Below are 15783 nucleotides of genomic sequence, written 5' to 3' on the forward strand. Positions count from 1 at the left end.
GAGGAGCCCGAACGTCCTACGCCTGAGTGGGGGGAGCCCGAACGTCCACAGCCCAACAGGGAGGAGTCGGGGCGTCCACAGCCCAACAGGGAGGAGTCGGGGCGTCCACAGCCCAACAGGGAGGAGTCGGGGCGTCCACAGCCCAACAGGGAGGAGTCGGGGCGTCCACAGCCCAAAGGGAGGCAAGTCGGGGCTTCCACAGCCCTGGGACCCAAGTTGTATGTTGGATGTTGCGTGTGTTAATGTCGGTGTATAGATTGGTACACGGGATATAAACGGGTCTGTGTTTCACGTGTATTTAAAAAGTGTAGATTTGTATTTAGGCACGAGGAGAGCACAAATCACTTCACGTGCTGGTTAAATGTAATATGTGAGCACGGGGTTGCACAGAATTAATTCACGTGCTGGGATTCAAGTGAATAATTAATTAGTAATTGAATCCCAGCACAACAGTATAAATAGGCACATTTTTAGTCAGTCAGGGTTGGTGTTCGGTGAGTGGAGAACGGGTGTGGAGAGGTAAAAGTAATAACAAGAAGAAGAAGAAGAAGAATAATAATATTAGTTGTATCTGCTCACCGTGTTTTGTTCGTCTGTCTGTGCACTGTTTAGTTCGTTTCGTTTGTCTATTTATTTTGGCGCAAGTGCCGTGTCCCGTGTTTTCTGTTTAAACCTTTTATTTTGTCATTAAACGCTGAGTGCAGCCATTGCACTCAGCATTTCTCATCACCATCACCGTCTCTGTCTGTGTTTGAATTCCTCTCTGGTCTGACGCAACCCACTCTGGCCGTCTTTGTGACACTTACATATAACTGAATTCTAAAATTTACATATAATTAAACCTTACAATCTTACATATACCTAAGGGTGTGTTCACACTCGGTCCGTTTAGAGGGTTTGGTCCGCACTCTGTACGGTACATTTGGTGTGAAGTCTGGTTCGCTTGCTAAACGTCAATGTGAACAACTGCTGGACTCAGTCCTTTTGCACAAAGGAAACAAACTATACAAGGGAACCTGACTCGGAAGTAAACATTTCGAGCATAGTTTAGTTCATATTCTGAGGAAACAAGTAGAGCAAGTAGTGTCTTTGTGAACTACATTAGAATCACAGATTCAGCCTTAATTTTGCTTAATTACACCTTTTTAATTGTTTTCAGTTCTTAACAGTTGCATATTTCAAGTTAGCTATAACATTTTATAAGTAACTTGAACTCTGCAACAGTTTTGCTCGCAGATAAGTGTGAACAGCAAGCACACTGATACGTTGTTTCAAACTAAACGAACCAGACCGAACCAGACCCAGTGTGAATGCAAAAGTTTTCTTAATTTATTTTGAGTATCTGTTAAATTTCTAGAAATTGTGTATTTAGCATTTTGTTGTATTAAAAATTGTTTAGAGTTTAAAAGTACAATTTAGTGTTTGTTTAGAAGGGTTTTCAAAACATTTGCAAAATAATAGATATTATATAATTCTACAATAATGCAAGTATTACCCTCTACCATGGTATTATGGAAATACCCCACAAAAGAGTAAAGTGAGATAAAGCATATTTAAAAAAAAAAAAAAAAAAAAAACTGTAAGCCATGGTAAATTACGGTAAGTGCATAGTATAACTGAGGAAAAAGCATGAGAAAAATGACAGTGCAAATGTACAATAGTATATAACATGTTTAAACTGATTAAACACACATAAGAACAAGGTAATGCTAAAATGAATTGAATACAGGAGGGTGCACATTAGAAATATGATTAATACATAGAGATAAAGCATAAAGCTTTGTGCACATGGTGTATAATACACAGGATGTCTATTTGTACAACAACTAAACTCTTTACTTCTACAGCATTATAGCACTCTGTACATATATTTTACAGTATTTACTACAATTAGTCAGTTGCCCTTTGTCATCATCCTAGTCATTCAATCCAAACTAACATTTTTTTATAATTTAAAAGAAATATCCTGTGTGCCTGTACAGTGAGAGACAAATATACCAAGTAGTGTGTAGTTACATTCCTCAGTCCCTTTGCATTGCAGTGTCAAAACAAGCTGATTATCTGGTCATGCTCCTTATAGCTAAACGTAGTATGGGCATGCTCTGTTCTATTAAGTAATGTATTCTTCTTGGGTTTTTTTTTTGTTTTGTTTTTTTAACAAATGTGGTATTTCTTACATCCACTGGGTGCAGAGTGTTTCAGGGGAACAACAGGGGTGATGCTGATAGTCCATATATATTCCAAGTTGTACTTTACAGCTGTTTACATGCAAGAAAACATATAAAAAGCAACAGAATTATTTTTCGTTTTACTAGAAAAATCACATCTGGAAGATGAGAAACTTATCTTCACAAAATATACAATTTCTATCCTAAAACAATAGTAAAGAACCCCCCAAAAAAACATTTTATATTCTATTTCATTTAGAAACACTGGTATAGCATGCATACAGCATTTGTTTTGCACATTCTTATTAAATCTTATTTTTTTTTATTCCCTTGAAAGTTTTCTAGGGGAATAAAAACGAGTTATGTCCGAGTCCCTGTAAAGGACTTACAGTACACTAGTGATATATTGTATTAAGTTTAATGGCTTCAATTACGCTGACCCTGGATAGCAATGGAATAATTCATGGGGCAAGTGGATAACTGGAACCTAGAGATTAGAGGGTGCCAGTTTTTAATCTATTGCAAACAGAGCAAGGATAATAGGTTAGCACTCAGCATTATGGCTCTGTGGTATCCTTTAACATCCTAGAAGAGTGAGATTTTTTCTCAGTTTTCCTCAGGATGAAGTGCAATGGTCAAGAGCAGTGGTAACAGTCAAGGAAAGTCTCCTGAACTGTGCAGACAGATGCCACCTCAATCCTAACCTGAACAACCCCTGCATTCAGTCACGGGGCCTCACTCAAGCAGATACAACAAGACTGTTGTGTTGTGTGCTGGTTGTGTTGACACCACCACACTCATCTGACTTGGATTCTAACTCCGCCAATACTGAATGGATTAAACCCTTACATTGTTCTTTATGTATGTGGTAGTAGTCAAGCAGGGGTGTGCAAAAATGTGTACTCGGAATTACTTTTAAGAAGCTTTTACCTCAACGTATTCAATAAATCTATTTATTAACGTGTTGATTTTAAAACAAGAAAAACTGTCCTCCCTCACATTTACCATTGAGTACCAAGCAATCCACACTGTTTTAAAAGGCGAATGGAAGAATATTTTCCTCTCATCCGGGGCACTGACATTTTTATTGTTGTACTTGTGTACCAAGGCCGTAAAATGACTTTTCAGTAGTACACAATTGTAAACGTGAGGGAAGACAGCTTTTCTTGTTTTGAAATAATCACATTAATGAATGGATTTATTGAATACCTGCCAATAAATAATTCTTAAAGACAATTCCAAGTACAAGCAGATGTTTTTGCACACCCCTATAGTCAAGCTTGTAATAGTTTATTGTTGATTGAAAACAAGTCATGAATAAGACAATTAATATCATTTACATGTTCCTAATCTGTCAATTCTTACTTTGTTAATATCCTATTATATGTGTCTGTATGGTTCTGTATTGTTGTTTCTGCTTAGTTCATTATTTGCCATGATTTCTGAACTAGCTATTCCATTGCTTCTGAAAAGGCTGATCAAGGCTGAGTGTGGGGAAGTGATGTGGGGAAGCATATCAGTGTTGCACAAGTTTCAGTGCCTAAATGCTTTGCAAACAGGCTTCAGTGCAAAGAGCAATGCTAATATACTTCCCCACCTCACTGCTCCACAATTAGCATTTAGGAGTCTTTTGAGAAGCAATTATTGCTGGAATACTTAGGAAGCATGGCAAATAATGATCTCAGCAGATAAGATAATACAGAATCCACATGATATGATTTTAAGAAGGTAAGACATTTTATATTTGGAAAATGTTGATATATGATATCCCTTTAACAAATCAAACCATTATCAGACTGGAGTGTTGCATTTCCCAGTATGCACCAATACACCTAGCGTTACACAGTACATAGTTATCAAGATGGAGTTGGGAATAAGCATCAGAAAAATGACTACTGCTCGGCAGCGTGCTCTCTCCTGCGGCGGGTCTTGAAGTGCCGCTCAATGTTCATCGTCACCTCTCTCTGCAGGTTGTGACTGTTCATCTTGCCTCCCGATCGCACCCAGGGGTGCTGAAGGACCTGCTGAGCAGTGTACCGCTTGTGCTTATCAACCACCAGCAGCTTGCTGATCAGGTCTTTGGCACCTGCAGTGAAACATGGCAGGGTGAGGATTACTGTAAGAAATGGCTGGGGAGAGAGCATGAATCTTTAAAATGACCTTTGTAAAAGGAGACTGCCACCCTGAAAGGGTAAATGAAAAGTTGCACATGTTCAATTTTAACTTACTTGATTGCACTATTTTTGCAGAGGATTGTCATAAGAACTTGTTGCCAATTAGCTAAAGATCAAGGGTCTATAAAATGGAAAATTTGCCATCAAATGACTCCAAAACTGAAATATTTCCGAAGGAAATTGTTTCACGTTTAATGGAATTACCATAGGTGATATTTGCGAGATTTTTATTTTTCCCATGTGTATCGGATCATGTATAGGAACACTTGTTAAATGTTGCTATTTTTTTTTTATGTGAGCCATCTTTAAACAACTTCTTTATTAACTTTTGTTGAGATAAATAAATAATACAAAACAATTATGGAAGTTGGAAAGATGAAAGAAATTGAATAAGAATGTGACAGTAGACGTATTTTTTTTTGTTTGCAACTACATCCTATGGTAGTTACATTTTTGGCTGTCATTTGTAGGCAAAAATCTTATAGACCATTGTCCTTTTAAATCACTTTTAAATATGCTATCTGCTACTTTGGAGCCCCCTTGTGCTGATATGGCTTCACAACAACCTTCATAATAAATATATACTTTAGTGGTAGTCATGAATATCACATTGTTTAGTCTTTCTTAATTAGTTCTACTACCAGTATACAGTTGAACTGTTAAAAAGCTGTATAGTCTAAATAATAGTAGCCATTTATTTAAGTGCAATTCAATGCATTTAAACTAAGAAGCATCACACTGGACAAGACAATAGCTTGACTTGACGGCCATCTCTTTTCTTTGCTCAATGCCTGGCTGGCACCGTCTGACATTGAAGAAAAATGGGTTTGGGTGTTCTCTGTTTTAGTAATGTAGTAATTACGTCAATTCCCAGATCATAGAGAGGCGTCAAAAAAGGTGGCTATATTTTGTGCAATGTGGCTGCAGAAAAGGCATTAATTAGTATTTTGTCTTCAACATAAACAAACCTGAGGTGCAGTATTTTAAAGCTGCACTTACCATCGGAGATGCTATCCCAGTAGGGGGACAGGAACTCATACTCCCCGAGCTGAATGATTTCAAACAGCTCTTCCTGGTCTCTCTCTAGACTGCGAAATGGAGGGAAACCACACAGCAAGATGTAGAGGATCACACCAGTGGCCCACATGTCGACTTGCAGACCATAACCTGAAAAAAATAACAACACAAAACACCTATATTGTATAGTATAGACTCACTAACATGAGTAGGATACAGTAACATGAGTTGAATAACATAAGTGGGATAACATGCATTGCTTGCTGGGACTACTTTTGAATGTGTCTTTGCACATTCCGGTCCAGTGGTCTTCTGCTGAAATTCAGGATGAAGCTGTGCTTCGGTAGTTTAAACAATACTGTCATCGATGCATGTTTTATAACAACTTTAAAATGTCTGAAATAATTTCAGATTTCTGCTAGTGTCTGACTTATCCGACCAGCCTGTAACCCCTGTAGTAACACCGGTAATTGTAGGAAACAACAGGTGACATACTGAACTCAAGGTTCAATCTAAAAAGATGGTTACGTCGAAGCACAGTCTGTTGACAATGAAAGTAAAGATCCGACAGATAAAATAACCCCTGAATGAATTGATTTAATATAAAAATGTATAAATTGTATTTATATTCATTTTAAATATATACTTGTGGTATAAACAGAATACAGATAGACTGTTGCCTCCAAGTACTCTCAATGTGTCCTCTAGTTAAAGCTATTATATGACAAGTGCTTAGGTCTTTCCTTGCTTTAGGGTCCTGGGTTTTAATCAAAAAGTCAGTCAAGTGCAACTTTTGACTTAGTTTGACAAAATCAGCCATTGCTATCAACATTTTCAAGCAGGATAACAGTATTTGGAATCACATTTCTTCAAGGGTTTCTTTAGAGTAACACATTGGGATTATAATATTCTCCCAATAGGAAAAGGGATACTATACAGAAAATAATAACGCCTTGTTTATTCTCTTTTCTAAAGAGCTTTATTTTTTTTATCCGTTCCAGGAATTTCCTCAGAGAATGTTAACCAGTAATACGTGGACTTTGTTGTATTGAGTCTGTTTCCATGTGACATGCATAATAGCTATTTGGTTCTGCTCATTTAAAGGGCATTTCCACAACCACTTACCTTTTTCAGAGAGTATTTCTGGAGCCACATACGTTGGTGTCCCACAGACTGTGAAAATCGGTTCAGTCACCTCCATTGCAAGACCAAAGTCTGCCAGTTTTAGTGTGGAGCTTCCATCCACATTATGTTGAACCTTATTTCAATAAATCACAGAACTTCAGTCAGAATGAAAAACAGAAAAACTATCAGCAAAACAAAGTTGTGTCTTTCACCAGGTACACTTACAGTAACTACATTTATCTGGGCAAAAACTTATTATTTTTTTGCATTAAGCAATGAGAATATCTGAAAAAAACAACACAGATGCAGTTTTTATCACACCACAAGAGGGCAGAAGGAACAACGGGTTGCTGCAGTACTATCGTGTTCTGTATATTTGGTAGAGCTTATGACTGATAAAGCAAAAACATGGATGATTTTTTTACTTTAATTTCATGGTCAACATGTATACATCTGTTTGTAAGCATTATGTTAACAAAAACAAAAGGAAAAGGTACACTGTCAATTGTTTACTCAAAATAAAAGGCTTTCAAACCTATCAGTGCTACAATACACTTTTCTGTGAACCTATGAAGTCATTTGGCCCTTATCTTTTCATTTCAATTCTGACAACACAGGGAAAGGCATAGTTTCCACCTGATGGAGTGATATGAAACCTTTTTTTTAATTTAAATGCATTTCTTAATGTCAATAGCAAATTGTATGCACTTTCAGTAGAGATTTCCATTACCAGCAACTTTACAAATCTTTGTTTCTGTACCTGTATATTGGAGCTTAGGAAATAGGTTTTGAATGTCTGGATCCAAACTATGTGAAAAACTACACTGACTTATTTTATTTAAGTAGTGGTGCACATATCACTTGCAACCTGTGGCCTGTATCTCCTGTTTTGGCCTATTTGCACTGGCTCCCTGTGGAGAATAGAATTGATTTTAGGATTGTGTTGTTAACTTATAAAGCCCTGAATGGATTAGCACCCAGTTATTAACAGGAGTTACTGACCCTGTATCTTCCAAACCGCACTCTGAGATCACAGGATGCAGGGCTACTGATTAAAACTAGGGTCAATAAAATCACCATCAGAGGTAGGGCTTTTTCTAAAGCTCCTAAATTGTGGATTATTATTATTATTATTATTATTATTATTATTATTATTATTATTAATGGATGTGTATATGTAAGTATATTTATCTGTGGATACGTGTGTGTATGTATATTTATTTTTATTATATTGTTTGAATATGTTATTTAAATTGTATGATTGTGGTACATGTTTTACAAATGTATTGTGGTTTGATTTTTCTGCTGTACAGTACTGTACAATGCTTTGAGATACTACTGTATAAAAAGTGCTATAAAAATTCAAATAAATAAATACAGCTGGGCTCTTTACTCACCAGGCATGGATATAAGGTTTGGTTTTATATATATATATTATTTATTTCTTAGCAGACACCCTTATCCAGGGCGACTTACAATTGTTACAAGATATCACATTATACATTATTTCACATTATACAGATATCACTTATTTATTTATTTTTTTTACATACAATTACCCATTTATACAGTTGGGTTTTTACTGGAGCAATCTAGGTAAAGTACCTTGCTCAAGGATACAGCAGCAGTGTCCCCCACCTGGGATTGAACCCACGACCCTCCGGTCAAGAGTCCAGAGCCCTAACCACTACTCCACACTGCTGCCCTGATTTAAAATCTTCCATGCTAGGCATGTGGGAGACTCTGAAAAGATGTGGCAAAAGATTCTGTGGTCCGATGAAACAAAAATTGAACTATTTGGCCTAAATGCAAAGCGTTATGACTGGTGCAAACCCAACACAGCACATCACCCAGGTAACACCATCCCTACTGTAAAGCATGGTGGTGGCAGCATCATGCTATGGGGATGCTTTTCATCGGCAGGGACTCGGAAGCTTGTCAGGGTAGAAGGCAAAATGGTTGGAGCTAAATACAGGTAAATCCTTGAGGAAAACCTGCAAAAGACCTAAGACTGGGATAGAGATTCACCTTTCAGCAGGACAATGACCCCAAGCACACCGCCAAAGTAACACTGGACTGGCTTAAAAACAAGAAAGTGAATGTCCTAGTGTGGCCCAGTCAAACCCCAGACTTGAATCCGGTTGAGAATCTGTGGCAAGACTGAAAGATTGCTGTCCATCAACAATCCCCATCCAACTTGACAGAGCTTGAATAATTTTGCCAAGAAGAATGGGCGAATGTTGCACGATCCAGATGTGCAAACCTGGTAGAGACTTACCCCAAAAGACTCACAGCTGTAATTGCTGCCAAAGGTCGTTCTACCAAGTATTGACTCAGGGGGGTGAATACTTATCTAACCAAGACATTTCCGTTTTTTTACTTTTCATTAACTGTTGTTTCACAATAAAAATGCTCTTGCCTCTTCAAAGTGTTCAGTAGGTTCTTCAATGACCAAGAGCATACATTTAAAGTTTAAATAATAACTGTGGAATCATGATACCTTTTGGTTTTCTGATTCACTTGTAACAGTGTTAACAATATACCAATTTGGATCTTCTGGTCTTCATGAAATATGTGGACTAATTCCTTTGAGTTGGAGCATAAGAATGTCTTGGGTTAGAGCTCTTAATTGTCAGAAAGGGTCATAGATATTTCTAAATGTCCACCTTTATTAGACTCAGCTAGATGTTCATACCTTTTCAGATCCATCAGAACTTAAAAGGAGGTTTATTATATAACATATACTTAAGTAGCAAGTCATGACTGCAACATATACAAGATTTACACGAATAAATAAATATTTGTGGAAGCACCCATTACATGTTTACTTACCAGCAGGTTCTCTGGTTTGAGGTCCCTGTGCACCACATTTTTGCTATGAGTGTAAGCCAGTGCCTGACAAAGATCGATGATCATGAGAGCTGCACTGTGTTCGGTGAACTTCACACTATCTGTGATGGCATCAAAGAGGTCCCCTCCGTGAACAAACTCCATGATCAGATAGATCTCACTCTTAGTCTCATACTCCTCCAGCAGTCTCACAACGTTTGGATGAGAGAGGCTTTTAATGATTGAGATCTCATTTTCTATCATGTGCTCCTTCCCCTTCAGTTTGGCTTTATCAATAATCTTCATGGCGTACAGGACGTCTGTGTTTCGAAGCTTGCACTCCTTCACAACAGCAAAGTTCCCATCCCCAATGGTTCGACCAATCTCATAAAAGCTCTCTATGTCACTTCCTGTTTTTATGTGTCTAGTCTTTACAGCAGGTATATTTGTGGAATCTTTAACATTTTCTTCCTGGCTCATTGATGAACTTTTTTCCTTTTCTATTTTCTCAGTAGCTTCTTCCCCTTGCTCTACTTTTTCCATCTTTTCATGAAGTTCTTTCTTTTCATTGCTTTTTTCAGGGTTTTCTTTTTGAGAGGGTATTTCCTTTCTTGTCTCTGCTCCAGAGTTTTGCTTTTCTACGTGACTGTGGTCATCCTGTTTCTGAGGCTCTTCTACTCCCTCCACAGATTCATGAATTGCTCTTTTTGGTTCCTTTTGCACCTCTGGATTTTCTTCTTTTTGTACCTTCTTCCTTTCTACCTTGTGTTCTTCGTGTTCTTTAGCCCTCCTGGAATGTTCCTTTTTGATGTATTTCACATTCTCTCCCTCTTCTTTTCCTTCCCTGACATTTTTCTGCGATGCTCTAGAACCCCTTTGCCTTAGTTTTTTATTTTCTGAGTGCAGGTCATCAGGCTGCTCTTTTCCCCTCCTTTGGACTTCCTTTTCAGGTGACCCACCTCTTTCCCTGGTAGAATTGCAGTGCACTTTGAGCTGTCGTTCTCTTTTACACTTTTCACAGTGTCCCACAGCATAGGTGGCTGCCCCTTTATCAATTATCTCATCTCTTATTGGGTAAATCTCCTTCGTTCTTTTCCTATCAGTCAGCTCTTTCTGTTCCTGTTCCCAACGTTCCTTCTTCCACTTTCTGGCTTTCACTCTTTCCTCTTGTCTGGCCTTGGCCCTGACTCTTTCCAGGTTTGTACCAAGGTGTTGCTTAGCAACCTCAGACTCCTCATCAAAGCCGCTGTCTGCCTTGGAGCCCTTATCATAAGGCTTGGGCTTCTGGGAACGCTCCCAGTCTTTTTGAATTAGGCTCTGGGAATACGGACTATCAGGATAGAGCTCCTCCAAAACCTCCTGAACTTCCTTCAGAGTCAGCTTTTCCCTTCCAGCTGCAACGAAGACATCATCGGCACGGAAGAAATCTGACACGCTACGGATTTCTCTGCCTTTGAGGCTGAATAGTTTTTTCACACGGTCATTCTTCCATCGAGGAAAACCCAGAGCTTCTGATATGTCTACAATGAGCTGCTCAAAGGTCTGTACAGAACGTCTGTTGAGAAGTATTGTTATCTTTCTTAGGTGTCTCCTCCCTCCTGGCTTCACCACAGTTACTATCCTTGGTTTGACTGGGCTGTCCACTGAATGGATTGTGGGGAATACATTTCCATGGTGGTGGAACTGCATATTAAAACAAGTTGGGCCAGACAAAGATTTTCCAAGCGTCCTGCAGCCTATGGGTGGGTAGATAGACTGAAGTCTACTGACACTGTTTCTTTGGTTTGTATCCTTTATAGAGATGGGGAACGAGGATCTCTGCCCTGCAAAGTAAAACAAAAAAGCCTTGGTTAGCTATGAAATATAATAGTAATATGCATTTGAGTCTGCTTTTATAACCTATTGTCCCTAATTAGCTTTTAGTAGTAGGCAACATTGGATATGTAAAATAGGAATGTGATATCATTTGTTATGTCTAAATTAAAAGGTGAACACATCCAATATAACCTCGCGGTGCTCATTATTATACATATTGCAATTAACTGCATAGATAACATGATTGAAAGCTGTTTGAAAGGAACCCATGATATTTCAAAACCATTTAGTGCCACCATGTCCAGCGAGCTTCTAGAAGACCGTAGATGCCCACTAGGATGTCAGCGCATTGGCTGTCCTGCTTCATAAGCTTGTCAGTGTCAACTTGACTTTCTTGTAGTTCAGGACAGCATAGGTTAGCATCTGGTTTTCAGCTGCTGGTTTAAGAGACGCACTACTATAGGCTCTTGTTTCAACAACAAGGTGCTCAATTTGTGTACCTTACACAAACTGAACCGTGTGACGGTCAAGAATGTCTGTCTCAAAGTCGGCAGCACTCAGCAAATCTGTATTTGCACCGTAGAAGAAAATCTCTCGGGGTCATGATTTGCAAATGTCCTTATTCTTGATTTTTTAAAAGCGTATTTTATGGGTTTAGGAAAGGGAGATCGTGTCTAACTAACCTGCTTCATTTTTTTGAGGATGCAACATCGACAATGGATAATTGCAAAGCATATGACATGGTTCATTTAGATTTTCAGAAAGCTTTTGACAAAGTCCTGCAAAAAAGATTAATTTACATGTAGAAAAGATTAGTTAACATGTAGAAAACAGGAAGTACTGATTAGAGGAGAACCTCAAAATGGAGCAAGGTAACCAGTGGTGTACCACAGGAATCAGTATTAGGTCCTCTGCTATTCCTAAGCTACATTAATGATTTAGATTCTGGTATAGTAAGCAAACTTGTTAAATTTGCAGACAACGCAAAAATAGGAGGCGTGGCAAACACTGTTGCAGCAACAAAGGTCATTCAAAATGATCTAGACAACATTCAGAACTGGGCAGACACATGGCAAGTGACATTTAATATAGAAAAGTATAAGGTACTGCATGCAGGCAATAAAAATGTGCATTATAAATATCATATGGGAGATACTGAAATTGAAGATGGAATCCATGAAAAAGACCTAGGAGTTTATGTTGACTCAGAAATGTCTTCACCTAGACAATGAGGGGAAGCTATAAAAAGGCCAACAAGATGGTCAGATATATTGTGAAAAGTGTTGAAAGGTATGTAATGTTAAAACTTGCAATGCATTAGTAAGACCTCATCTAGAATACTGTGGTCAATTCAGATCACCTTGTTACAAAAAGGATATTGCTGTTCTAGAAAGAGTGCAAAGAAGAGCGACCAGAATTATCCTGGGTTTAAAAGGCATGTCGTATGCAGACAGGCTAAAAGAATTTATTCTATTCAGTCTTGAACAAATTCTAAATTCTAAAAGGTATTGACATTGTCGACCCAGGGGACTTTTTCAACCTGAAAAAAGAAACAAGGACCAGGGGTCACAAATGGAGATTAGATAAAGGGGCATTCAGAACAGAAAATAGGAGGCACTTTTTTACACAGAGAATTTTTACACAGGAGGCTGTGTGGTCCAGTGGTTAAAGAAACAGGCTTATAACCAGGAGGTCCCTGGTTCAAATCCCATCTCAGCCACTGACTCATTGTGTGACCCTGAGCAAGTCACTTAACCTCCTTGTGCTCCGTCTTTCGGGTGTGACGTAGTTGTAAGTGACTCTGCAGCTGATGCATAGTTCACACACCCTAGTCTCTGTAAGTCGCCTTGGATAAAGGTGTCTGCTAAATAAACAAATCATAATAATAATTGTGAGGGTCTGGAACCAACTCCCCAATAATGTTGTTGAAGCTGACACCCTGGGATCCTTCAAGAAGCTGCTTGATGAGATTTTGGGATCAATAAGCTACTAACAACCAAACAAGCAAGATGGGCCAAATGGCCTCCTCTCGGTTGTAAACTTTCTTGAAATAAACAAATCATAATAATAATTGTGAGGGTCTGGAACCAACTCCCCAATAATGTTGTTGAAGCTGACACCCTGGGATCCTTCAAGAAGCTGCTTGATGAGATTTTGGGATCAATAAGCTACTAACAACCAAACAAGCAAGATGGGCCAAATGGCCTCCTCTCGGTTGTAAACTTTCTTGTTCTTATTTCATTGAACCAGCTACCGGTTATCCTCAGAACTGTTCAATCTGTTACTGCTTTCTGTCGTCTTCTCAAAACCCATGTATTCAACCTTTATTTGTAAATTCCTATTTATAAACTTTTTTGTATTTTCCTTTATTTATATTTATTTTGTATATATTGTATCTACTTGTATGTGCTTGTTTTGCATTTTAATTACCTGTAATAGTGTATAATATTTTGCAATCTGTAATATTGACTGTAATATTTTGTTTAATTTCTGTAAGTCGCTTTGGATAAAACTGTCTGCTAAATAATTAAATAATAATAATAATAATAATAATAATAATAATAATAATAAAGAATACAGGGTTCCCCCTGGCTCAGGGAGAGCCACTATTGTAACATGGAAGAGAGCAGATATTATTCTGCTTAAATGATCTGTCTGTTTACAGCACACATTCCATGCACTTGAGTGAATTCACAAATCTCCTATATGCTGTTAGTTCATAAGGATTAGCAGCGGAAGTGGGAGCAAGTGGTCATCTGAAGTTGCATATTCTTGAGAAGATGGTTAAATTAGCCAATGGCACCTTCTCCAACAAACAACTGTTGGCAGCTGACGGAAAAAACACACCCAAGGTAATAAACACAACAATAGCTGGTTAACATAAATGGTAATTTCTTGTTGGCAAGCCATTTTCAAGGCTACATCAGCACATGACATTTAGTCACATCTTTTGAACACATCTCAATTGGGGTACACACACTACTTTCATTTCTGTGTATGTGTGTCCATTAAGAAACCTGAACCTTTTTGTTCCTTCATGTTTAAGTATCTCACTCAGATAATACAACAACATGGGCGGATTTTCTTAACCATTTTACAATTCTCTTGTTATAGTAAGAAGGAATAAATCATAAATCCTTAACTATCTCTCCCCCTGTAATCTCACACACCTCCAACACCCTGTCTGTCTGGGGAAACAGGATAAGATCTGGTTACTTTGAATGTCAATGGACCCTTTGAAATTCAGGCTTTGGCTAGGTGGGGGGGTGGGGGAGGGCAGGTAAAAATACCAACACCCATTAACAGGTCGCTTTACCATTGGTTACGTACCAGAAACAGGAGAAGGGAACCGCCCTGTGTTAAGGGGTATTTAACATCTTGTAAAGTGGTAATAACTTTGAATCTGTCTGTTCTGTGCTTGGGACATGATTCTCTGAATGCATTATAATAAACCTATTATTAATTTAAGAAAAGGGCTTTCTGTATTTTCTTAAGAAACATCGGAACTCACTTTTTAAATCAACATCAGCCACCCTCTTAGAGGACAGACCCCTCTCAGATGTGATACCAAACCGATCGGGCTCCAAGGCTGGAGAGCATGTATGCTGGCCCCAAGGGGAACAAGTGATAGAAAACGGAGATTTGAGAAATGTGCATGGTGCTACCTGGCTCAGGGAGAACCGCCCTCTGGGAGGTGAGACCCAACCGATCAGCCTCCATGGCTGGGGAGCATGTATGCTGCCCCCCAGGGGGAACCTGGAATAACAGAAAGATTGTTAAGATTTGGCCGGGGATCCCCTCTGGCTCTCAGAGAACCATCCTCTCGGAGGATGAGGCCAGCTCGGCTGGGCACAAGGTTGGGAAGTGACGTCACTTGCTCCCAGAGGGAGACCGTTGCAGAGGTGGTGCTGCGTTTGGAGGAGGGAAGGAAGGTGGAAAACGCAAAACAAACAGAGAAAGAGTGTTCGACCCAGGGCTTAAATAGGGAGGTTAATTGATAGATTGACTTAATTAACTAGAGGGAAGTCCCTGCATCTGCTCCCTGAACAAAACAATAACACTAGAATTACCGGACATACATATTGTATATACACAGAACTACCATAGCAGTCTTTTTAACTGCTATATTAAAATGCATATAAAACTATTGTTGCGTCGCACGCTACGAAACTGTTCTGTGTTACTGTTTGTTTTCCTTCAGGATTATGTTTGTGAAACCATTTTTGCAGCCTGCTTGGTACACGTGAGGGACACCTGTTACAGCACGAGACTTGGAGGTGGTGTTGGAAGGGGAGTTATGATTGGTTGCATTGTTTAAAATGTTGCAAGTTTATACAAATGCTGGGCTATAAAATGGGGTGGTTTTAGCAGCTCAGAGATTACTTTTAGAATGCAGCGGGAGCTTACGATACTCTGTGGAGCAGTAGAGAATTACAGTGCCTGAGATTTGTTTTCTGTTTTCCCCTCTTTTATTTTGTGCCTGAGTTCGACTCTGTTGGCTATTCAACGGTAATTTATGTCTCCAGTCTTGGAATAGCTGGTTTGCTACACTATTATTCAGAGATGAAAGTGAGGAGAAGTAAAAAAAAAGCTGAAAAGTGGCAGGATTCTGGGATCCACTGCTGTGTTGGATGTTTTGCTCAGGATCCCAAATT

General features: G+C 38.8%; 1 protein-coding gene across 1 annotated transcript; it reads right to left on the minus strand.

Moving 5' to 3' along the window:
• Window positions 1-1377: 1377 nt before the first annotated feature.
• Window positions 1378-14880, minus strand: LOC117394496 (serine/threonine-protein kinase DCLK3-like). Its single transcript, XM_033992833.2, has 5 exons — window positions 14794-14880; window positions 9317-11136; window positions 6485-6617; window positions 5342-5509; window positions 1378-4254 (listed from the first exon to the last, which is right to left on the minus strand). Exons 1-5 carry the CDS (start codon window positions 14846-14848, stop codon window positions 4061-4063), a joined length of 2370 nt encoding a protein of 789 aa, XP_033848724.2. The 5' UTR covers window positions 14849-14880; the 3' UTR covers window positions 1378-4060.
• Between the last annotated feature and the right edge of the window lie 903 nt (window positions 14881-15783).

Source organism: Acipenser ruthenus, chromosome 3 (assembly GCF_902713425.1).
Source record: "Acipenser ruthenus chromosome 3, fAciRut3.2 maternal haplotype, whole genome shotgun sequence".
Lineage (NCBI taxonomy): Eukaryota > Metazoa > Chordata > Actinopteri > Acipenseriformes > Acipenseridae > Acipenser > Acipenser ruthenus.